Source organism: Chenopodium quinoa, unplaced genomic scaffold, assembly GCF_001683475.1.
Source record: "Chenopodium quinoa cultivar QQ74 unplaced genomic scaffold, ASM168347v1, whole genome shotgun sequence".
Classification (NCBI taxonomy): Eukaryota; Viridiplantae; Streptophyta; class Magnoliopsida; order Caryophyllales; family Amaranthaceae; genus Chenopodium; species Chenopodium quinoa.
In genome coordinates, this window is record NW_018744143.1 from 1,029,033 (window position 1) to 1,054,888 (window position 25,856).

The 25,856-nt window shown below is 35.5% G+C and overlaps 2 protein-coding genes across 3 annotated transcripts; one reads left to right on the forward strand and one right to left on the reverse strand.

The window, feature by feature from the left end:
- The first annotated feature begins 536 nt into the window (after positions 1–536).
- On the forward strand, positions 537–15,211 carry LOC110693180 (ubiquitin carboxyl-terminal hydrolase 14-like). 2 transcript variants are annotated; one of them, XM_021870308.1, is made up of 19 exons: positions 537–912; positions 1,374–1,545; positions 2,467–2,579; positions 2,907–3,240; positions 4,572–4,666; positions 5,269–5,402; positions 5,483–5,539; positions 5,651–5,728; positions 6,782–6,836; positions 8,450–8,530; positions 9,044–9,242; positions 9,363–9,420; positions 9,496–9,618; positions 12,885–12,973; positions 13,065–13,154; positions 13,260–13,430; positions 13,580–13,704; positions 13,798–13,924; positions 14,570–15,211. In XM_021870308.1, the coding sequence occupies exons 1-19, from the start codon at positions 805–807 to the stop codon at positions 14,746–14,748; spliced, it is 2,388 nt and encodes a 795-aa protein (XP_021726000.1). In that variant the 5' UTR covers positions 537–804; the 3' UTR covers positions 14,749–15,211. The 2 variants fall into 2 exon arrangements, with proteins under 2 accessions (XP_021726000.1, XP_021726001.1); XM_021870309.1 differs by having other exon boundaries at positions 13,263–13,430.
- A 1,296-nt stretch (positions 15,212–16,507) lies between these two features.
- Positions 16,508–25,650, reverse strand: LOC110693181 (ABC1 family protein C21C3.03, mitochondrial-like). Its single transcript, XM_021870310.1, has 5 exons — positions 25,288–25,650; positions 21,026–22,313; positions 18,978–19,244; positions 17,994–18,149; positions 16,508–16,885 (listed from the first exon to the last, which is right to left on the reverse strand). Exons 1-5 carry the CDS (start codon positions 25,293–25,295, stop codon positions 16,766–16,768), a joined length of 1,839 nt encoding a protein of 612 aa, XP_021726002.1. The 5' UTR covers positions 25,296–25,650; the 3' UTR covers positions 16,508–16,765.
- Between the last annotated feature and the right edge of the window lie 206 nt (positions 25,651–25,856).

A 25,856-nucleotide genomic window follows, 5' to 3' on the forward strand; every position in this document is an offset into this window, starting at 1 on the left:
GGGAGACTAGTAACTAGGCTGGTGCATTCTCCTCACTTGAAGTTTCATGGGTTTTTAATGTCTAGTTAGGGTTCATGAAGTCCATATAGGTGTTAGCACAAGGCGAGATCATGGCTAATCAACAGGTTAATTAAGAGTAGTTAAGTTTAGGTGAAAGAACGCATCCTAATTACGGTGTTTGCTTGTATAAGAAGCGTGCCATTTAAAGGATCTTTAAGTCGTTTTATTGGAGGATTTAAGTGGAGTGACTGGACAGGTCGACCTAGATAGCCCCAGATATTAAAGAGTAGTAATCTTCATTAATTTTGGTAGTGTAGTCCTTAGTTCGGGTTTGTTTTCTTTTGTTCTTTTCCCCGATGTTAGAAATCACAATTACAACTATTTCTTAATAACGAACATAGGTCATTTAAAAATATTAATAATCCAAAGTGTTCCTTTAGATACATTACTACTTCCTCTATCTGAGATTAATAATCACTGTAATAACGTAATTTGAATAATTACACGACGATCAAATTGCGACTGAATGAGATCCAAACTTCCAAAGTAATGGGAAGAGCAATTTCCTTTCCTAGCATCATATCTTCCCTAACACCTCGCACTGAAATTGAAACGTGTATGCGTGTGTATGTATATATGAATGAACAACGCTTGTTCTGTTGTTCATTTCATTTCTTTCGGCGCAAATTCACTTGCTCTTAGCTTAGGGCAAACTCACTGATTCTTTCCTCCATTTTTACTCTCTCTCTCTCTAACTCTCTTTCTCTCTCCTCTCTTCCATTGATAATCAATCAAGCTTCAATAATGGTGGAAGCCATGGATATACTCAGAGCGAACCTCCCTCGCGTTCGAATTCCTGAGCCTACTAATCGCATCTTCAAGCATGAATGTTGCGTTTCTTTCGATACTCCTGTGAGTTCTTTTTTCTCAGTTTCGGTGATTTTTGCTTTCGTTTTTGCTGGAAATTATTCAATTGGAATTCATGCAAATGTTTAATTGATTTTAGTTATCGATTGTTTTTTGACCTAGTGATTGATTATGATGATTGCTTGCGTATTGAATTTTAGTCGGAAAACGTTAGAAATGGCGGAATTGCGGTTTTAGATGATTAAACCAGGGTTTTTGGTGATGTGATGAAGATTGATTGAAATCTTGAATTTGAAATGTGTGCTGATTTTTTTTTTGCGTGTTTCTAAGTTAGCTGGAAATCCATGCAAGAGAATAACAAATTACTGGGGTTAATCTTTTGCTTGTTTATTGTTACGATTATGCCGCATTTCGTTTTTTAGAACTATTCAGGACGCTATTAGTAGTGGTAATGATATAATTTCTTGAAATTTGTTACGCTGAATGCGTTTATGGTGGTGTTGTAGAAATCTGAAGGTGGATTGTATGTGGATATGTCTTCTTTCCTTGCCTTTGGGAAAGATTTTGTGCAATGGAACTACGAAAAGACTCTGAATCCAGTTTATCTACACATTAAGCAGACAAAGAAGGTGGTTGCAGAAGATAGGCCTTCAAAGAAGCCAACTATTTTGGCTATTGGTATGCTGTTTCAATTCGTACTGTTGGCCTTCTTCATTTTCCCTTATCATGCTGTTTAATTGTGAAGATATGGTAATTGAACTGAAAAACTGCTATGGTAACATTTTATATATATTGTGTTTTGTATTATCATTTCTTAAGAATTGGAGCAGACTTCAAATTAATAAGTATTATGTACTCTGTAAGTGATCAAAGTGGCAAAATAAAGAAAGGAATAGGGATAAACATGTCTAGATTGCCTATAAGGTGCCATTTTTTTTTTCTTTTCCATTTTCTTTAAGACACATAAAATGTGCATAACTTGTAATTGTAGCAGTGGTTATATAAGACACATAACTTGTAAATGCAATTAAAATCGTGCATGGCAGTGATCTTGACTCGGGTTTGAACTTCTTTCAGCATTACATGTGTTGCCATGATCCTTTTAACCTCAATTTTTCCTTCTTTTAGCCCTCAAACTATAGTTATTATAAGGAGAATGAACTTGCTACTTTATTTTTGGAAGTTAACCTCAATTTTGGAAGCTCCCTCAATTTTTCCTTCTTTTAGCCCTCAAACTATAGTTATTATAAGGAGAATGAACTTGCTACTTTATTTTTGGAAGTTAACTTCAGGGAGTTACGATTTTGTGGAATCATGATGTAACTTTCATGATATAGAATTCTAATATAACTCTTGCATCCCAAATATATAAAATTCAAGACATATCTATAATTTTCTAGACCGATCATTGATATTGTGAATTTGTGATCTCTGGCCGGAACTTCTGCATCTTGAGTGTATTATCAGAAAGACAATTCTTTGATTGGTTCTAAATCTACTGCATTATTGGAATCCCTATTGATGTGCTTTTGTTTTGAAAGCCCATGTCATGAATCTCATTATAGTGGGATGATTCTGATATCCTTGGTGTGATTGTAGGTGTAGAAGGGGGTTTTGGTAGTGGTGAACCTGATTATGAAGAATCATATAGCATCGTGATATTGCCAGACTATGCTAGTCTTCCGTTCCCCTCTGTGGAGTTGCCAGAAAAGGTACTCTCTGTTCCTTATTTTCTCCTTTCTTAAGATCCTTGGCTCCATTCCAGCTTGTTGGGAATAGCTGGCACTCTTGGTCCATGTGTATAGTGGAAATCTGGTTCATAGAGCAATGTAGGTGTGCAATTAGAGAGTTCTATTTATGAAGCAAATAGGATAGTAAGCTGTTGAAACAATATGATACATTACATATTGGTAAGTACCCTAAGTAGTCTGTGTCAAACACACTCAATTGATAGAGTTTGCATAGGGGTTTGCTGAATGTTTCAAATAATCAGATAGAAAATTATCTTGATCTTTGTGTTACATGTGTGTATGTTATAGGTAAGGTTGGCAGTTGATGCAATTTTGTTGGCTGAGGATGCTGAGCGAAAAGAGCAAGTTGCAGCCTGGGTAGCTGAGAAGCAAGTCAGTGCATATGCCATGGGTTTGCCACAGATTGACAATGGCATTGTTGTTCCTCCATCTGGGTGGAAATGTGCAAAGTGTGATAAAACAGATAATCTCTGGTTAAATCTAACAGACGGAACAATCCTTTGTGGTAGAAAAAATTGGGATGGTACTGGTGGCAACAACCATGCTGTTGAACATTACAATGAGACAAAATACCCTCTTGCTGTGAAGCTTGGCACAATAACTGCTGATCTGGAAGCAGCAGGTAGTGTTACTATTAGTCGTTAGTGTGTCATACAACAATTTTTTATTTTATAAAATTTTCATTTAAATATTTTGTTATCTGCTCACGTGTTTCAAATTCTGTCGTCCAATTATTTCTTTTTGCCTGTCCTGTTATATGAGTAGTATCATTTTCTGTGAAAAATGCCTTTTGTTTTAATTTTATTACAATTTATGTTGCTTTTATCATTTTTTTTTTTCATGTGTATGATGCTTTATAAACTTATTTCTGTCGGAAAATATTTTTAAATTGGGAATGCTGAGTTCTAACCTGAAAGTCTTAGTTTGGATGCTTATAATATTATACATAGGAATATTGGTGTTGAATCTTCTAAACCATGATCAACCTCACCAACTTTGATTCTTAATCTTGCAAATTGCTGTAATAAGTAATCATTTTATTTCATCTTCATTGTCATATGACGCCATGGAATTTATTTTTCCTTTAGAATTCTTAATCTTCTGATTTGCCTTCGTAAATGTCATAAACCTGTCTTTAGAAAACTTGTAAAGTGGATGAAATTGGTTAATTTGGCTGATAATAGTTAACAAAGGTACTAGTCATGATGGAATACATTATACTCAAAACCTTTAAGCTGACATCTTGACTATTATTTGCTTAATTTAACTCTTAGTGAACCCCCTTAGTATCCATGCTATGTTTAATTTCATCTTTTTGTTAAAGCGTTTTCTTTTGTAAATTTTTTTTATAAAAGGAGATGAAAGTTGGAGTTTTAGCAATGTTAAAAAAGCTCAAGGTGCACCGAGGCAATTTGGAGTTCCTTGCGGCTCAGTTCGCTTTGTTGAAGTGGGGTGTACCTAATAAACAATAGATAAATTTGTGAAGCTGTTTGAATTGATAACTCTCCACTAAATCATTGTGTATTCGTTTGCATTAAACCATGCTCTAGATCTCCCATCTGCGACCCTAGTGGGCTTGATGTTCTTGGAATGTCTGCAGGAAGTTGCTTACTCCTTTCTTTCCTCTTCCCCTCTCCTTTCTCTCTCTTCTTTGTTTTCGTTCTATTCGTTAGCTTGTAGCTTATTATGACGGTTACATTTTCTGAAACAAAAGTGAGAAGCTTTAGTTTATCTTATCGATGATTGCCACTTTTTGTTCTTTGATAACCCACATCCAGTATAGCTATTAGCTTTAGCTGAACAGCTCCATAAGCTCTGTTCCTGCCAAAAGTAATATCTTCTTCTTTTTTTTTTTTTTTTTTTTTTTTTTTTTTTTTTTTTTTTTTTCTATGAAGAGTCCACTCATTTATTGAGGCCATATATAACTATGGAATATACATATTGTCTTCTCAGATGTTTTCTCTTATGCGGAGGATGAAAGTGTCATTGATCCACTTCTTTCACAGCACTTGGCGCATTTTGGGATTGATTTTTCTTCATTGCAAAAGGTTAGTAGCCTAATTGTCTTTGTTGATCCTGCATTTATTGGTTTTTTGTGATTTCTTAAACTTTTAGGTGTATGTGTATTTGTGAAAACTGGAAAGGGACTTAGTGAATTCTGATTTGGCTTTCGACCTAGCTACAAAGGAGAAATGATCAAGCTATGGCCTGTACACTTATTCATTGCTTAGAAGTAGGCTAGAGTAATACTTGGGATGTTGCATCGGCCGAGGATAAATTACATGGTCATTTAGTATCCTGTTTGTTTCTATAAATTGCAATTCTCTTAGTGGTTGACTTTCACATGATTAGTGTCACCCCCTACAAAGTCTTTTTTGCTAATCATATTTTGCATGCTAAAAAGCAAGAAAGTGTGTTATGGCTGTAGCATTGTTAATTTGTCTCATTATCTGACAGGCCTAGGAGGAGATACCATGGTATAGTAGCTTACCTCTTTCACAAATCCTTTACAACCCATACCATGTCATGGGGTTTATATGAAATTATTCTTTTTTTTCTTTGTAGGAGAGGGGTAAATCCTTTCTGACTTGTTCTCTCTCATTTTTTACTTCCTATAATCTGACATTTTTTTGCTTGTATTTTATGTTAGACTGAAATGACCACTGCCGAAAGGGAGCTTGACCAGAATACAAACTTTGATTGGAACCGGATTCAAGAAAGTGCTGAGGCTCTTCAGCCAATATTTGGCCCAGGCTATACTGGACTTGTCAATCTTGGCAACAGGTGATTTAATTGAATAATATGATTCTATTTGGTTATTGCTTGTATTTCTTCTGCTAATGATTCCTTGTGTTTCCACACAGCTGTTATCTGGCAGCAACCATGCAAGTAGCATATACCACACATGCTTTTATATCTAGGTTGGTTTCTGTATAGTTTTTTTCTTCATTTTTTGTTGTGCTAGAATTTGAGTATAGTTCTCTGAACATTGTTTTATTGATTCAAGGTTTATTGTGTAATTAACCAATCAGATATTATGCAAATCAAAGCTTGAAAAGTGCTTTTGATGCTGCTCCTGCTGATCCAACGGTGGACCTGAACATGCAGTTGTAAGTGAGCTATCAGTCTCTTATCTTTAGTTGCCACTATAACTAATCTTGCGGGTTAGTTGATATTGATACCTCTCATATCTCGAAGGAATGGGTAAAAAAGATTGAAAATATAATATGTTATGAATTGATTTCATGTTGTATATTTTGTGAGTGAGCTAGCAGTCCCTTATCTTTAGGTCTGTCACTGAAACTATGTCTTGCGGATTAGTTGATATTGATACCTCCCATATCTCAAATGAATGGGTAGAATATGTTAGGAGTTGATCTCTGTTTGGGATGTTTGATGGCTGCTTTACTACAAAGTGGTTAATTATAATGGCATACACTGTGTGTGTGGGGCTATGCTGCCTGACAGGAGTTCAGTTTTCTATCTCACCAAAGCTCCTCTGCAGCGAACCACTTAGCGGTTAATGTAGTGAATGAACTTAAGATGCGTTTTCTATGCACTTGTGTCAGAGTTTATTGCTGTTGAACTATTCAGTAATGGATTCATTTTCGTGGTTATGTTTATGTTTCTTTGGACCTGTAATAGTCAGACTGGGCTTAAATACTATTTCTTTGATTGACTTTTGGAGTAGCTCAAGCTTAGTGATTATCATGATTGTGTAAATTCCTATTAGTAGTTGCAGTCTTCTCCTTATGCTTGATCATCTTTTGTATTTAATCATGAAGATTGGTCTTACCCCATTTTTCTGTTATATTTAATTGTTTGGTTATTGTATTGTGAAAAGTTTTTATAATTATGCCTCTAGAAAAAAGAAGAGTCTCTACTTTTGTGATAATCCTTTTGCCATGGAGTAATTCCTTGGAGCAACAGTAAACTGAATAAAACAGCACTTTGAGTATATCATGTCAATGGTGAGGTCTAGGAGAGTTGGAAGGCTAATATGTACATGGCCTTATTCCTTATGGATTCTTGAAGTTACATTTAAAACATATAAAATTTCATTCCCTTTTCTTTTAAAGTGATTATCTTTATAAGTTGTAAGATTATTATCTCTCATGTTAGATTTTGCTTGTGACTTGTGATTGACATCTGTTGTGTGGCAGGGCAAAACTAGGTCACGGATTGCTATCTGGGAGATACTCAATTCCATCATTAGAGGTGTGTTTCTGGAGTTAAATCTACAAAAAATTAGTTCCTTATCATCCATAGCCCTTTGAGCCTGCTCTGCTATGTCGAGTTTAGTTCTTATTTTTTATTTTTATTTTTTATTTATTTATTTATTTTTTAATTTTTAGAGATATCGACATCTTTACCATGAATTATTTGCAAAATAACTTTAGTATCTGTCTGTTGTTCCTAAAAAGACAAAAGGAAAGCTCTTTGCTTTATTGGTTGATTTGATTGTTAGTATTAGGAAGCTTTCTCTACGTGGATGTTAAGTTCATTCATTGCTGCGAGTGCCGAGTAATTCGTTGGAGGTGTTTTTGTGATGAGTTTTGTACACTGGGTCTCCCTATACCAAGGGAGGGGGGGGGTGTTATAACTCGAGTTTGAGGCCGGGGAAAGGAAAGTGGGATTTTTAAGCTCCCTTTAATCCTTTCATCTTTGTGTGATATTTAAAGTATTACTTTTCTTGATGATCAGTATTCAGTTGTGGACATGTGGTTTCTTACATTAAAACCCCATCGTCAATTTTATTGTTGGGGGTCATTCATAGTGATAGCTATTCCCTTCATTGGAGATCAATTGTGACATTGTCCCAACCCTACATATATAAGAATTCACCGTGCACTTTGAAACAGATCAACAGAATCAATATAAATCAGGCTAGATTGTAGGAAGAAAGTTATGCTAAGATCATTTTCATATCATTGAGAGCCATAATTTTGGCCTAGTATTAATTATAATTTTGTACCTTTTATGTTAAAAAAAAAAATGTTTTATGTCCATGCCCATATTATTTATTTGCACACATTTTTCTGGTTGTATCTTGTGAGTTGTGACAAACAAACCATAGGAGAAGCTAATCACTAAATTTAAACTGTGATAAGAATTTAGAGTAAATTTAAAGCACCTTTTGGCAGACATTTATGGTTCTAGCTTCGAATAAAAATAATTTAATTTCCCTAATTTACTTTATTTCTGACAAAATTTAATGTGTGCAACATAGGTCATAACATAATAAGATTCTCCTTTTAATATGGTGGGAGGGAAAGAGAAAGAGGGTGGGTGTTGGGGGGGGGGGGGTGAGGAGAGTGCGGTTAGAATAAAAAACAAGATATTGCGTGTTTAGCTCTCTCCTCTTTGCGTGTTTAGCTCTCTCCTCTCTGAACACTTCTCCAAAGTAGAAGAAAATTCCTTTTTCTTGAACTCTAGTTTGGTGAGGGGACGAACATAGAGAACCTAATTTTTAACATTGGGTTGGCCTGAAACATTCGGTGGTACATTCTGAGCATGGCTGTTACCCGAAGAAAGGTAACATTATGTTACATAGCTGCACCCTGTGCTAGAGGCTTTATTGGAACTTTCATCCAGGCACTCAAATGTTTAGGGTTGCCCATTTGATATATTGGTGATAATTTTTTTCCCTTAATCTCCATCTTGAGGTAAGGAAACACAGTTGCAAGCTGGGACTGTTTCATGTAGTGTACGTTTTGATGGCTTCATTTGAATATTGCTACTGCTGAGAACTTTTTTACCTTTCCTCCTCTTCACCTCTCATTTAAGAAACAAAATAATAATTTTGGCCTTGTTTGTATTTGAACCTTCAGAAACAGGAAGGCATTCCTCCTCGGATGTTCAAGACAGTTATTGCTGCCAGTCATCCAGAATTTTCTACCATGAGACAGCAGGTTTGTCCATACACTAATTGTACACATAAAACTATTGCTTTTTGGATGACATTTTTTGTTGATATGCTGCTGCTTCCTTGAATGTCATGTAGCTGCATAGAACTGCAATTCGTTTAGAATTTCTGCTTGAAAGCATGCAATCACTGTCACATCAAATTTGTGCTCTGTGCAGACTTATCAATATTATGTCTGATTGAAAATATTGGGTATGAACATATTTGGACCTGACTTGATAGAGTCAGCCTATGGCACCTCCCTAGTCTGCATGCTTTAAGTGGTTTAGTTACTAAATAACTCTATTGAAGATACCTGTTGGGCGACCTGAATATTTAATGATAATATCGGTTAAAACGATTGGTATCTTCTGTTTCAATTTTTTGGCCAAGCTTTTGGATGGTTCATTGTTCTGTAAATTCTTTGTTTACTACGCACTTGAGATAGTTTTCTTTGTATGACACGTTATTTGGTAAGATACTTGAAAATGTTAATGACTTGAATATTTGACTTGACTAGGACGCATTAGAGTTTTTCCTGCATCTTCTAGAACAAGTTGAGCGGGTTAATGCAGGGAATCCAAAATTGGATCCCTCGAGAAACTTCAAATTCGGTATTGAAGATAGAATTCAGTGTCCCTCTGGAAAAGTTACCTATAATAGGCGATCTGACTACATTCTTTCTCTCAATATCCCATTGCACGAAGCTACAAATAAAGGTATGTGTTGCGGTTATATTGAGTGCTCTATGGAAGACCTTGATCGACTCTTTCTAATCTAGGCAGAGAATATTGTTCAATTTTTTTTCCTGACCTTGTCATTTGTGTTTTGAATTCTAGATCAATTAGAAGCGTTCCAGAAATTAAAATCTCAAGCAGAATCTGAAGGAAAAGAAATGTGAGTTGATGTCTTGGTTGTCATGCATTTCCTGCTCTGCTGAAAATATTTTACTCAGGTTGTATAATACCACAGGGCTGTGGGTGAAGTAGTTCGTCCAAGGGTGCCATTAGAAGCTTGCCTAGCTAGCTACTCAGCTCCTGAGGAGGTGATGGACTTTTTCAGCACTGCATTGAAGGCTAAGACAACTGCAACGAAGTAAGTATATCCATGTGCTGGAAATGTTTATTGTGGTACTCAACAACCATTTTTAACTTTTTAAGGTAGACAAGTGTCTGTCATTCAAGCATGCTATTCTCGTTTCTATTAGTTATTAGCAGCAGGGTAGTCCGGAGGTTTGTGATTTCCAGTCGAATATCATTACCTGGAGCACTTACATTGTATAGTTTGTAGCCTCAGTTTTAAAAGGTAGGCCCCCTAAGACGCAAAGGTCTTTTTTGATTGTTGTTGGGTTTTTTTTTTTTTTTTTTTTTTTTTTTTTTTTTTTTTTTTTTTGCAGCATACAATGCACATCTTTTCTCTTTTATTTTAAATCTTTCTTAATGTTAAATATTTTTTTTGTTCAATAAATTCTTAAAAAAGAGCTATTTAAAATATTCAGAAAAGAAGGAGGAAGGGGGTCATGTGACTTGGTTTAATAAAAAAAACTGAAAAAGAAAAGAAACGAGGTAAATTTCAAAATATACATAACAGTATAGATTGAAGAGAGAAAGCATACTCCGTGACCTGCAGACCAAGAATTGGAGGAAGAAGAAGAAGAGCAGAAAATGATATTAACTAATGATGAGATGTTTTAAAATATCCAATAAATACTTTCTCCATTTCAAAATAGTCAAGTCATTTTGACCATATGCATTTGCCAATGCTTTACTTTGCCTATAAATATCTTTGATTATTTCTATAAAAATCTTAGAAATATATATTATACTACCTCCGTTTCATATTTTTTTGCAATTTTGGGGTATTATTTGTGAGATATAAAATATTCCAAAGTTGCAAAAAATATGAAACGGAGGTAGTAATATATATTGAGATTAACTACCCAACAACAATTAAGATAATGATACTTATTGTTACATATTAGTAATTAAACATGGTCAAAGTTAATATGGGAATAGTGAAAAAATACAATATGATGATACTATTGTGAAACAAAAGAAGTACTTCCTCCGTTAACGGTTATTTGCAACAAATGTACTTTTCGCGGAGGCCTAGGCAAAACTTTTAAAGCATGATTATTGAAATATAAGGGCATGTAATTAAGTATTAATCCAACTAAAAAAATCACAATTAACAAAAGAATCACCAAAACCACCGACACCCACAACTAACCACCACCAAAACCCACGAACCAACAACCACCACCACCACCACCACCAAAACCTGAACCCACTACCACAACCACCACCAAAACCAGAACCAGAAACCACAACCACTGAAACGCACAACCACTGAAACGCACAACCACCAAAACCAGAACTCACAACCACCACCAAAACCCACAAACCCCCACCAAAACCCACAAACCCCCACCGAAATCCACGAACACCACCAAAACCCACGAACCCACAAACACCACCAAAACCCACAACCACCACCAAAACCCACAACCACCACCAAAACCCATGAACCCATGAACCAACGAAACCCACAACCACCACCAAAACCCACAAATTGAACCCCCACGAACCACCAAAACCACACCCAGAATCTCCAAACCCAGAACCACCACCAAAATCCACCAAACCCACGAACCACCAAACCACCAAACCCACCCACAAACCACCCCCACGAACTTGTAAATCCACCCACAACCCACCAAATCCACCCACGAATCACGCAAACCACCCACAAACAACTAGATCTGGAATCCACTTAAAGGATGGTGTGGAATTTGATAATGAGAGATAAGAGATGAAGAAGATGAGGTGCAGTGAGGTGAGAGATTAAGGGGCTGCTATGGTGCGAATTGGTGATTGGCAAGGCCGGAATTGCACGACTGCTGTTGGTGGGTGGCAATGGTGGTTTGAGGCACGAGAATCGGTGTAAGATGGTGTTGGAGAGGTTGGAGATGGTGTTGGGTGTTTGGCGTGGTTGGTGAGAAGGAGAGAGAAAGATCAAGGAGGAGAGAGAAAGATGAAGGAGAGAAAGATAATCTGATTATTTAGGTGGGAAGATTTAGATAATTAATTCATATTAGGGTTATAATGAGTTGTAATTATGTGTAGTATTATGTGGTAATAATTTTTAAGTGAGGGTATTTTGGTCATTCTGACAGAAAAATGTTACTAAAATAGGAAAGAAATAAGTTTGTTGCAAATAATAGTTAGCACCCTTTTTTGGTAAATGTTGCAGATAACTGTTAACGGAGGTAGTATATCTCTGCATCATTAACTGTTTTTTTTGTCTTTTATGATGATTTGGGTTACAAAATGCAGAAATATCATGTTCATTACTCTTTCAAAAAAAAAAATTGTGTTTTATTGGGTCTTTTGTGGAAGTTTAGGCCCCATAAACATTTTTACAAGCTTATGATGTTTTAAGTAATTTTAGTACTTCATCTCAGATTTTACAATTAATAAATTGACATTTTAGGTAAAAACATCTCAATGTTTGTTTTAGTTTGGTACACATATCCCAACTTGTGTATTGTATCGTGGCCCACGCCTTCACTCGCCTGGCGCCAAGGCGCACCTTGAGCGCTTTTTAAAGCCAAGTTTGTAGCATAATTTAGTAGTTATTTCTCCTTTCATCCCACAAATATGTGCCTAGTTGCTTTGGCATTAAGATAGTGAGAATAAGAACAGTTAAAGTTAAATACAAATTTAAAAGTGGATAGAGTAAAGATATTGGGTATGAGAGAAATAGTAAGAGAAAGTCATAGTAGGAACATTTGGGTAGACTTAGAATACCATAAAAGGAACTTGCAAAATGTTTGGGGCATTCTTATATGGAAACCATGAAAATCTTTGTGGGCCAAATGGAACATATTGTAGGTCTCTTTTGTTAATGTTCTACTTCGTATATGATAGCTTCACGTGGTCAAGCTTGGTGATATATGCTTGGCTGGTTTCTATGATTTAACATGCATATCTGTCATTTGCAGAGTTGTGGTAATGCATGTATCAATTAATGCTTACATATACTTTTAGTGTCCTTGGTTCATCATTTTTCACCATGGTAAAACCTTGTTTCAATTATTGATAACTGAATCTGAATATTACCCTTTCATGAGATGTTTAATATCATCTGGCCAAAATTTGGTTCCTTGTATCTGAACCATCCAATGGCTCAGCAACATAAGAAATAGGACATGCTACAATGTGGTTCCCTTTTTTTGAAGATATGTTTGGGTCCAAGGCACTTTATGGTTAAATTAAAGGAAACATTGTTGTTTGTTTTGCATCTTTACATGTGCTGTAACATGTAATTATACTCTAATCTGTCAAATAATTTTTATGCAGAACTACTGGTCTAACATCCTTTCCTGATTATCTGGTCTTGCACATGAGAAAATTTGTTATGGAAGATGGATGGGTGCCGAAAAAGCTTGGTATTCATTTTCGTGTTTGCGAATATCCTGATAATTTTTAATGAGTGGTTGATTTTTGTGACTAACAAATTTTCTCTGTTTTGCATCATAGATGTCTACATAGATGTACCTGATATTATAGACATCAGTCACATGCGGAGCAATGGCCTTCGACCTGGAGAAGAGCTTTTACCTGAAAGTGGTGGGGATATTCTTGTTCTTCCTGTGCACATGTGCATGCTCTTTTTTATTAATGGAGACGGCCAATGATTTTCTAATGTATATTTTGTTTGATATCAATCTGCAGCAGGTGATGCTGAAGCAGAGTCTACTAGACTTGTAGCCGATGAGCTAATTGTTTCTCAGCTTCTCTCCATGGGTTTTGGCCGATTACCTTGTGAAAAAGCTGCCATATTTACTAACAATGCTGGAGTTGAAGAGGCAATGAACTGGCTGCTTACTCACATGGATGATTCTGGTAAGTGGTATTATATACTTCATATATTTTTATATGATATGGCATATGCTTGACCTGTATGAATGTATCATTGAAGTATATCAACTATCAGTTTGCAATTTCTGACAGCTGTAAATAGTCTGAATTTAATTCCTTTACTCTCTTGTCAGATATCAATGATCCTATATCACATACATCTCAAAATGCTGCTGTTTATGTTGATCAATCAAGTGTTGAAGTATTAATTTCATTTGGTTTCGAAGAAGAACTTGCTCGGAAGGCTCTTACGGCTATGGTATGGTGGTGTTGCATGTGGCTTTGTGCATCTCTGTTCTGTGCTGCTAAAACTATTGTGACCTTAAACTTGCTTTATTTGATAATTGTTCAGGGTGGAGATATTGAAAAAGCAACTGACTGGATATTTAACAATCCTAATTCTTCATCTACCTCAGACATGGATACATCAAGCAGTGGCGCTGCAGCTGCTGATGCCGAGCTACCAGATGGGTCAGGAAGTAAGTTATCTTTACTCATCCTCATGTATCCACGTAATTGTCAGCATAGATTTTCCTGCCTGCCTGGTTGTTATTTTTACTGAATCCTAATATCTAGAATATTATCTCGTCTCAAAAAAAAAAAAAAAAAAGGTATATTAACCTTTTTTTTCTTCATATCATTTTTCAAGCGAGCACAGTGATTAAGAAATTGAAAAATACCTGTTAAGGCTGGCAACCCACATGATCCTGATCAAAATATATACACTGTCTGTCTTGCTGAGCTTTTGATTTCTGTTTGTTTCTCAGAATTTGTTTTAAAGAAAAAAAAAATACTTAAATGAGAATTTTGTCAGTGTTTTCCAGAGGCAATTTTAAAGAGGACAGGCAGAGTAAAATATCTGAAGCAATTTTCTATCTGATAAGTTAATCAAAATCTTCCCTGTGCAACCAGTAGTACCGTCGGTTGTACCTTGCAACAGGGGTAAGGTGCAACCGAGCTTCCAAATGAGCTATAAAAATTAGCCTTGGTTGTTCTTTGAACCAGTAAATTGCCTATATAAAAATTAGCTATAAAATTTAGCCTTGCTAATATGAATATTCCCAATAGTTAGACTTTAATGCTAATACATTCAATTACAAGAGAGCTTACTGATTGAAATACAGGATACCGGCTTCTTGGATTTGTGAGTCACATGGGAACTTCAACTCATTGTGGTCATTATGTTGCTCACATCTACAAAGATGGCAAATGGGTACTATACAATGACGAGAAAGTTGGAGCTTCTGTCAATCCTCCAAAGGATATGGGATACTTGTACTTCTTTGAGAGACTGGCTGATTGATGATGTAAGCAAGTCCATATTCAACAGATCATCCGGTCTTTGATAGATCTAGCTGTTAGCTTTGTGATTGCCGAAGGACTATGACTATCTTCTTCCAAAGTCAATTGGCTCCGTGATGCAGGCTACTTGAAATGTGATTCATTTCTGAGTTCGTGTCAACGTTCTAGGGAAGCAAATTTCTATTATACATTGCGGGCAGGAAAAGAAGGTTATGTTGACAAATTTTGCTATATTCTCTGCTTATATGAGGCAGGAAGTAGCTTCCTTGGGAAGGATATTTGACAAACTGCTACCTTAGAATTTAGCATGCATTCATAGTGAAATTGTATTCGGGTGTCAATTGTAGTGAATTTTTGAGTTTATAGCAAACCTTGCAATTGACCTGTGATCAACTGCATGATATAACACAATTAAAAGGCTTAAAGTCGAATCAAGGCTGATTCTTTGCTTAGATTGAATTTAATTGCTATAGTTTACAAGTTTGAATTGCTAATGTTACTTGATTATGCTGTGTGCAATCTGAGCATCTCTAGAACAATTTGTTTGGCAGGGACTTCGCGTTTTTAAATACTCCCTAACTTGCTCTACTCAAGATTATATAATTTGGGGTGCGAAAGAGGCGCACAGGAATGTATATAATTGTCTCACTCAACAAGATGGCATAATAGGTAAGACTTATGTTATTTTTTTTGCCAATTTCGAGATTAAATAGGATCCTTAAGGGCTAAAATGACCTTTACTTTAATGGAACATTTGGCTCACAAATTGAGGAATTTTTTTTTAATAGTTGACGTGTGGGCCCTGCTTACAGTTTTAGTGGGTAGTTAAATAAAATGAAGTTTAAATAGGTAGTAAAAATTAAAATGGTGCTTTTTAGTGGTAGTAAAATTCAAATTTTCATTAAATTAATGTACAAGTGAGGTTAATTAAAGTATTTTTAGACGTTTATTGGAGAAAGAAACAAATTAAGAATTGGTGGTTGGAGAAACATTAAAATAACAGTGGTCTTATGCTAAAATAGGAATAAGGAAATATTGTAAATATTTAGAAACAGATAAAAGAGGCAAATATTTAGAAACAGAGGTTGGAGAACGTAATACTTCGTATTTTTATTATTAAAAATGAACGACGAGGATTATATTACATAAGGATGTTATGGTCCATCCTTGAAAAACCAAAGCTTACAGACAAAAGGGGAAGGCATGAAGCAAACATTGAAATATTTGCAAGCATGCCACCCAGCAGAAGCTTAGAAGCCGGAAAAAAAAAACAGTAGCATAGTTTGAAAGCTGAGAAAAAGACTGATATAAAGAGCAATAAATAAAAGTGTTTATAGTAGACAACGGGGAGCCTAACAGAGGCTCATGAGCACCATCCTTGCAGCGATCAGGTGGCTCCATGAAGGATAGCCATAGTGTTGGCTAACTCTTTCGTATTTAAAGAACGAAAAAAGTACTGTATAAGCTATACTATAGTCACTTGTCCCTATCCTCCCATGGAAAATAGCTATAAGGTTTCGAAAAAAAATTATAATTAAAATAAATTCCGAACAGTGAGGTATCAGGCAAGTCTTAAAGTTTTGTGCTCTTTCACTTATGTGCCTATGTTCAGAATCAAACGAGTAGCAAAAGGAAAAAACATTATATAAACAGATAAAAATGCCGAAAATAAATTTGCCTGTGAAACGTTCATAGTTTTGTAAATATTACTTTGAAGCAAAGGTATTTCTCATTAATTCAAAAAGTTCAAAATTACATGATCAAAGGAGCACGCATTGTCACTTATTCGTTCAAATTTGAGATCATATACATGAATAAAATTTTGGTGTTTCACCAAGATCAATCATATTGTACACTATGGAACAAAATTGAAAATTGCAGGCAACTTGTAAAGATGCCATCATCTCTTGCCAACCTATTCTAAAAGAGAGATTCTATAATTCTAGTCATAATATGTATGAATCAAAATTGTTTTTCTTATTTTCTTTAAATGTCATATAAGTATAGTTGACATCAACTCAGGGGGCAACCAGACCTTCAATTGTGTAGCTTAGAGACTCTGCCCAGTCAACTTTGAACATCATTGCCTTCAGAGTATCCAATACATTGTAATCTGGATCCAATTTACGCTGCCAACCCTGGAGAGTACATAATATCAGAAAAAAGTGTGAGTACATGATAATTGCTGTGTTGGTTGCACCAAAGAACGACAAAAATGTGTAACTAAGTCTACATGCATAGTGCTAATGCTTATGCATTGATACTACCAGAAATCCAGAATCAAATGAATTTAGTTAGTAGAATAGAATAAGTCTTTATGCTATATTGGACCAGCAGATACCCAATCCTCATAAGCATTTTGCTAGCCCGTACACAACTGTCATAATAGCTTAGAGCTGATTTTACCAAAAATATTTATGAACATTCGACGATTAACAATGATATTAGCTCAAACAAGCCAAGTGAACCAGCCAAAAACCAATGTCCAAACAAAGCTAAAATAATTTCCATTCTGTATCATATAAGATATGCCTGAATTGTTAAACAAAATATGAAAGGGTAAACCTCGTCAACCTTGTACAGCGCCTTCGTGATGAACTCCACCATCAAATCCAGGTCTTTTCTTTACAGGTGCTTTTATTTATTTATTTATTTATTTATTTATTTTTTACATTAAAGGTTCAAGGGTGTGTTCTATTCGACATTCAGCGAAGACTCCTATCTTATGTGTACTTTTCCTTTTCCCACCGATAAAAAAAGAATATCCAATATTCAAAGCCGCAGCAGAAGATTACTATTTAGTTGATAGATCTCATTGAATACTAAAAAAAAAAGAAGTTGATAGATCTCATTGCAGAAGAATTTGCTCACTATACATGACAAACACCTAGTTAACCACATGTTGATTTCTTACGCTACATTCAGTTATTTATTCATTCATTTTTTTTTTGTTTTTTTTTATTATTAAATAGTCAACCACAACATAAATGGTTCATGAAATGGTAAGCTTCACTACAGTAGCCCCTCCTACTTACTCTGTTTACAAAAGCCTTGTAAGGTACAGAAAAAATGAATTGTAGAACTGTAAATTTGTAAAGACGCAGGCTACAAAGAGCAACATACACCAGTTTGTAGAAAAACCTGCCATTATACTTAATAGGCTTTTAAAAACAAAAAAACCTATACGGACATAATGAGATCCGAATAAGGAAGTTTTGAAGCATAAAAGATAGAGCCAAAGATTACCTCAAGAACCATAGTTGTGACAATCACAGTACAAACATTTCCATCAATGTTAACTTTATGGTGCCGAACCAGTTCCAGAAGTTGCTGCATGCAATCAGCAGCATGTAAAGTCGAGCTCTCAGGTGAGCCCCAGGAATTGAACTGTTTTTCTACTTCCTGTAACCAATGTATTAAAATTACTGCAGTGTCAAACAGCATCATGCTTTTGAGATATTTATGCAAAAGAAGGTTCTGCATTTAGATAGTACACATGCCAAAGTTTTACAAAATGAAGCGTAATGGTTTTCTTAGTGAAACATGGTGGTTTTGCTCAAAATGTAAAATCACTTTTGTGCCTGTATGAAAGCCAAACCTTAAAAGAATTTTCTTAGAAAGCAAATGTGGATATCTAGAACCTGATGATCCCTTGCAACTGATTTGGCCTGATGAACATTCAACAGTTATATGATTGACCACAGATCATATGGCTTTGATTTAATTGGGTGGAACTTATTTGTCTCAAAAAAAATGACAACATCAATCTGTATACCCTATACGTGTTCCAGACATCTCTTAAACTATGAGATGGTAGGGAATGGTAGTGACTTCCCAATATCAGGTTGAGGTGGTTGCCTCATCAAGCAATTGCAAAAGAAATATTGCATGAAAAAAATGATCTCTTTGGTGCAGATATGCAGGATTTGAACATTGTCAAAGGAGACTGTGTAAAAGCAATTTCCACACATAGCTACTTCACAGAAAATGTAGAGCTGCACAACCAATTAGATACAATATAGATCTCTTTATGAGGGAATTAGCTTGGAAGAGTTGGAACATAGGCAACATTGAAGATAAATCACACAGAACATTAGGTACTAGATAATTGAAAGAGGGAACTTGACCAAACACTAGCACTCAATAGCAGGAGCTAACTAGGAAAACCAACTTGACTCATTAATTTTGACAGCTGACATCTATTACCAAAGCAGTATCAAGTTAAATTACCTTAACAAAAGCCCCGGGATTTGGGCAATTTTGGTTTTCTGATAACTGTAGAGTACACTGAGCAGCAGTGCGACCATCTTGAAGAGCAACAGCCTTGAAAAACTCCAGTATATTCACCCTATCTCTTTTAGAAAGTTCAGCAGTCATGCCTACATCAAGGAATACAACATGCGGTCTTGATTCAAAGAGCTGATTCCCAGGGATTCTCTTTTTTGTCCGGACAAGTATATTTCCTGGGTGCATGTCAGCATGGACAAAATTGTCTACCTGCAAACACATCCTATGTCTCATTAATATAAATCAGTCTTACAGCAATAACATTGATTGCAATCAGAATAAACAAAACTTCTGAACTTTAAAGGTACTTTGCGTTGATATGATCAGATAAATAATAAGATTGTAATCAGCTCTCAAGCGTATGGTGTAAGACAGTTGCTAGCACCTCAAATCAGCTATTACAGATGGGGTTAAAATGTTACATTCTAATATTTTTAAAGCAACATTTTTTTTTTGATGAAAACAAGCCACAACTTAGGAGCAACTCAGAGAGCTTATTTCCTTAGTCAGCACTACTAGTGCTTACCACAGCATTTTCTGCCCCAAAACACTCAAATTTTGTCACAAAAATATTGATTTGTATCTTCCCTAAACACTCATTTTCTTGTCCCAAAAAGATTTCTTAATCTTCAGTCTTGTAATGTTAGCTATGCTATAAGTAATGCTGAATACAAAGGCAACAAACAGACTCCTCTGATAGCATTCTAGCAACAATTATTACTTCAGAAAATGAAATCTGGAAACAAAGACCCAAAGGCCAAAGTTGACACAATAAGCAGTAGCAAGCACTCTATAGCAAGCATGTTATAAAGCTGAAACCACTTGATGGATTTAGAGGAGTTTACTGATAGCAGAACCATTAAGAAACATAATACACCTTTACTCTTAATCACGTACATTATTTTTTTAATTCTTCAGCAATTCCTTCTTATTCGGTGGTGTGGATATTGGTAATGAGAATTATATTATTCTTAGACAGAGCAGGACAACATGCAAGTTGAGAAAGAATTTGGTACATATCAAACATTGTGGATGAAAAAGTAACAAAATCCCCAAACCTCTTGCTGAAGCTGGTACAGATATTATATTAATATTAAATTTTAGATACAATTTGTTAAAGAATATGCATATTTATTTTTTGGAAGCCTGTAAATTAAAAGGGAAGAAGGAAGAAACATGTCCCTCCAAGTTACTTTTCTAGAAGTAATTATAAAGATAGTGTGGGGTGGGGTAAAGAACCAGCACTACAAGGGGTACACTAGAATTGCACTATATTTTAGTTAGGAAACTTGTAAAAAAGGCAGAAGATAAGTTAGAGGGAAATAAAAATCAGTAAGTCTTTAAACAGAGGATAGGAAAAGAATGGGTCATGAGAAGAAATGAGAAATTTGTTTTAAGCTTTACTTAGCTTTGGGAGAGTGTCAAGTCTCATGAATACTTGACATCTATATTTAACTTCTGTAGTTTCAGCTTTATCAAACAAAATCACCATTTCAGCTCTTCATCATATACTTCGATATGCTGATTCATAACATGGGGGAGGAGTGCTACATAACTAGAAGGTGTTCATCATAAGAATATATACTGTAGATACATTTGTAAGATATGCTGGGTCCTAGTGGGCTGCTGGCTGCCTCTGGCAGGCCCAAGTCAACAAAGGATTTGATATACAATCCCCTAAAAACAACCCAGGCTGTGTCAGAATTAGCAGTTGAATCCACAACTTTAAGGTTAAAAGGTGGCCTTATAACTTTACAGCCAAAACAACCTCAACCAGAAATCAAGGGAGAGGAAAATGGGAGTAATGCTTTTAGGTCATGTTTTACAAACTTTGATCTGCATCCGAAGACTATACATCTCTTCATATTTGGCAAAAAGTTTCTTAATAAAAGTTATTTTTGTTTGTGCAAAATAATGAAGGGAGAGTAAAAAGAGATATATTCACAAAAGGAAACTAAAAAACCTGTTGATTTAAGAGTATAGCATCATACCAATAGCATTTTTAGAAGGGCATGACTCCCAATGTGAGCAAGTGATGTTTTGATATTATCATGTCCTTCAAGTTTATCAACGTAATGCAAGATACTTTGGCCATGCTCATAAGTTTCCACCAAAACCGCTGGGTGCACTAAAGGATAGAGAGGCTTTGGGAATGAAACATCCTTCCATCTGTGGAAATTATAGATGAATCGACTCAAATGTGCAGCTTCTCTTGCTAGATCAACTTGAGACATCATAAATACAGCAAACTGTTGCAAGCTTTCATCCAGTCTCAACCACTTCAATGTTGGTATCAAGTTTGAAATTTTAGCAAAGACATTAATTATCATGAAGTCTCTACGAATTGCTTCACCAACACCAGGATGCCTAACCTTCACAGCAACTAGCTTAGGCTTCATTGGGTGACCAGGATAACGAAATTTAAGAGTAGCTCGGTGAACCTGAGCAACACTCCCAGATGCAACAGGCTCCTCTTCAAACTTTTCAAAAATTTCACCTAGCTTGCGGCCAAATGCCTTCTCAACTGTTTGCTTTGTGTAGGCAAAGCTATGTGCTGGTGCTTGGGAATGCAGCTGTGCGAGTTCTGTGCAAATATCCTGAGGGAAAAGGTCGGGCCTTGTAGCAGCCCATTGTCCCCATTTAATGAATGCTGGACCACCCTTTTCCAGGGTGCGGCGAAGAATACTAAGCCAGGTTTTTCTAAATTCTACACCAAGTGAATTGGTGAAAGGAGCCATAACTACACAAGGTGAAAATATAATTGCTAGATAGATTGCCCTAAGAAATATAATAATAGCCTCTACCAGTGAAAAGGCAAAGGATGCCAAGTAAACATGTCCATTTTGCGCATGATCATACAGAGTGCTGGATGCTGGTAAGCAATCTGCATGAGTCCACTTAAATTGTCCACCTGAAAACTGCCCAGCTATTAAAGCAAGTATACTAGGAGCAAGAAGTTGATAACGGCTCAAAGCTAAACATACAGCAGCAGCGGCTTTGTTAATATGAGAAAGAGCTTGTCCCCCATTAGTCTGCACATATAAAAGCTTTCTCCAAGCAACTTTTGCTTCATTTGAGAATAAAAAGCTGGACGAAAAACTATGCATTTTCCGTTTTCCATTGTTGGTAATAAGATATTTTGCTTCAGAAAAATTATGTGAAGCATAGCTTTTTCTCACAAAATTGTACGAAGAATAGGGGTCCAACTTGTTACTGCTACATTTCTGCTCTTGTAGAAAAGTGTGAATGATCCTTCTAACTCTCCCAGCAGCCAAATTTCTGCAATCAAAGAGTCCACCAGAAAATTCATGCCATAACTATGTGAGGCTTGTACAAACAAAAAGTAAAAAGATCCACCATCAGGTAAATCATACGGTCCCTAAACAAAGCCATGAATTTTATGCCATCAAAACTATATTGCAAGGTACGCAAAGGTTATATTCTGGAGGCTGGAGCCACAAAAGAAAAAATAGTGTAACTAGTTACTAGTGTTAATGTAATTTGCAGACTTCTTTGGTTCCAGAAGGCATTTTTATAGAATTTATGTCCCACTTACCATAGAAGTCTAGATCCAAAATATTTTGGTCATACAATGCAAACCAGAGAAGGGATTCTTATTATTTTTACATTACTTTTTAAAATAGGCACAGGAGGATTAGGAGTTAATTAAGTTTATCTAACAATTAAGTTTCCTACTATTACTTGGTTTATGTTTCAGAAGGTTTCTTATGATTTAAGTTGGTTTTTGTTTATACTTACGATAAAAATTATGTGTTCTATGTGTTGAATGTTATGAGAAGTTTTGTGGGAAGTTTCCAACACCTATCAATTTTTTTTTTTTTTTTTTTTTTTTTTGGAAAAGGTACTCACCCCATCCAAAATGTTTGTCCCAATGGAAAATCCAACTTTTAAGAGTGTGCCTGGAATCAGGGGTATCAATTAGGGGCATCATCAGTTAATGGAAACTATTACAGGAGTTAGCTATTAAGTAAAAATGTAAAATACTTAGGGTTATACATAGCACTCAAATGGAAATTACAGAATTTCCCTACTCGCTTCTAAAATAATAGTGAGTAATTTAGTTTGACTTCATTACCACATATCTCTCATAGGACGGCTTATACCATGGCATATTCGTAGTTTACTCCATAGTATTTAATAAGTCTACAAAGATGTAAATACTTATCATCTTCCAAAATTACCCTAACTAATACATTAATTCTGTAGTAAGTAAAAAGATCTTTATCTAGTGTATAACTTTATCACAACCAATGACAGCTTAAGAAGTTTACATAATCTTTGTCAGCTACTTTTAGAAGTGAACAAGAAATAAAAAAAAACCAATATAGCAAGAGAGAAAAAATTTGAAGGCGGAAGGAGTAGACTATTAAGGTGCACTTGATGTTCCAGACTCAAGTCATGATATGGAAACAACCTAAAGAGGACAATAGGAGTAGAGAATAGAGGGTTTTTTTTCATCTTCCCCTTTTGACTGCTTCCTAGCCATACAATAATTGAAACATTCAACTCAAGTTATCTCAATAGGTAAAAATTTCGATCTAAAGAAGGCATATATCCTTCTTCTCCCCCTAGTATTCTGCAATGAACCAGCCTTATAAAGAATACTGTAGGAGTAGCACTATGAACCAGTTAGGATGCTTGAGAAAAAGGCAGAAAGTTAATTAGAAATGAGAGTGGAGGATCTAGAAAAAAATACTTATCGAGGTTAAGATATATATTAATAAAATTTTAGTGAGTTCATATAGCTAAATTCAAAACAAATCCTGCAAAAATTAATCAAAATAGTGGGGTCAATTGATCCCACTATTTCTAGCATGTCTTCGGCCAGACAACAAGAATAAGAAATGCTACAAAGGAGAGTAGGGAGAGAGAAAGGCATCTAGAATATTGGATTGTTGTTTTAATTTGAGTCAGCCATTGGGAGTAAAATAAGCCACTAAAAAGCTTGTGCTTATCATTTTCATATATATGAATTTCAGTTAATCAATCTTAATTAGCAATTTTCAACACCTATATATCACCAATTTGTCCAAGCTATCTCAGTTCATAACATATTCGCTGCATTAGAATACCAACCCTAAACTACCTCTCCTCCAGTTGGGCAAGAGCTTATCTTCCTGAAACAGGGCGTACTATAATAATTGTCATCATATTCAACTGAGTTGGATAACACATCAATAGAGAGCTTTTATAACTGTTACATTTTACAGCATAAGATAGTCAGAGAAAATGAGCCACTTTCTCTAAATAGATGAGTATTTCCATTTAAAGAAAGTATATATCATGCTTCTTCCCCTAGTATTCTTTGCATTACAGATCCAATCCTAAACCCGCATAGTCTCCACTCACCACTCATGAGCAAGAGTTTACATCTCCACAAAATAGGATACATTGCAATAATTTCACCATATATGTCAACAGAATTGCAAAAGTCATAAGTAGACAACTTTTGTTATTGTTTCCCAGTGGACAAATATCAGCCATCTTAGAAGCTTATCATTAGCATCAACGTTCAAGGGTTCAAAGAAATCATCTTCTTTACAATCATAGGGGGACCCAATAGGCCAATACAGATTTACCCTTCAGACCCTTACCATCACGGCCTGGATAAATTAAGTAAATAACACCACAATCGCAGCACCTAAACTTGAGGCATTCATCAAATTCACACCCTAGAGGCAACATCCTAAAAAGAGACATTCTTTTGATTGTACTCTAGATAAATTATTCCCAGCTGAAACAAACCGTATTTGTAGAACTCCGATTTGAAATTAATCCCTCTTTCAATAACCAATACTGTTTTGGAGAAACATATTTTCCAATAAAAAGGGAAGATCACTAAATTGTTATACCTCACAGTCCCAAAATTCCCAATAACCTCACTTTTGCACGTATATATACTCTGAAGAGCAACAGTGGAATCAATTAATCGAGCTCGAAATAGGATAAACAGCTCCGGATTTAGTTATCACATTACTACGACTAGTTCAAATTACACTATCAACACGACAATCATTCCTAGTCCAGTGAGTAACAAAAATACAAATAAACAGATCGTTTTTTTCCAAATTCTATTACTAACATCTCCAGTAAATACGCATTGCCAAATCAAATTAATTGTGATATAATGCTTTCTTCAAACATTAATCAAATTCAGCCCAATTGCGGAAAAAAAAAAGGAAATTCGAATTAAAATTTGAAAACTAAAAAGTGAAAAAAAAAGAGATTTTACCTGGACATGTTTAATTGAAAAGAAGTTGAAAATTTGCGACGGCGATACGGCGGTGCAGAAGAATCGTCGGCATTCTCTGATTCGCCGGAGATTCAAATAAATTTCCGACCACAATTAATTTGGGGGAAGGAAATTACTAATAGCCTTGAATTTTTATTTTTATTTTCCGTTTCTTTTACACAATTTTATATTTTTAAATACAAAATATCCAAAATACCCTCATTTTTTTTTTCTTTTCAATTTAAGGCTGAAAACCTAAAACCCCCAAAATTTTCAGAAAACCCTAGTTCATCCCTAAAATCGCCAATTGCACCCACAATTGAAGCTCCAACAATATCTGAAGGGATTTGTTAAACATCGCCCACAAATTACTACATAAAGCCCACAAAATTCACTTGGTTTGACAAAATTGCCCTTGACCTTTAAAAAAAAACACTCACACTCTCATCACTCACACTCTCATTGCTCATCTTCTTTCATCCTCTCTTAAAAAAAAAAAAAAAAATCAAACAACGGCAATAAAGGCGGCAAGGCGAGGAATTGGCGGCGGCGGCGGAGGGAAGGATGTC

Excerpts from the sequence above, each read along its gene's own strand:
- LOC110693180 (XM_021870308.1), top strand. The coding sequence starts at position 805 with ATGGTGGAAGCCATGGATATACTCAGAGCGAACCTCCCTCGCGTTCGA. Across the intron at positions 12,974-13,064 it reads ATGGGTGCCGAAAAAGCTTG|ATGTCTACATAGATGTACCT; the intron begins GTATTCATTTTC and ends TTTGCATCATAG. Across the intron at positions 13,431-13,579 it reads TACTCACATGGATGATTCTG|ATATCAATGATCCTATATCA; the intron begins GTAAGTGGTATT and ends CTCTCTTGTCAG.
- LOC110693181 (XM_021870310.1), bottom strand. Across the intron at positions 19,245-21,025 it reads CCCTTCTAAAAATGCTATTG|GTAGACAATTTTGTCCATGC; the intron begins GTATGATGCTAT and ends ATGTGTTTGCAG. Across the intron at positions 16,886-17,993 it reads TCACAACTATGGTTCTTGAG|GGTTGGCAGCGTAAATTGGA; the intron begins GTAATCTTTGGC and ends TGTACTCTCCAG.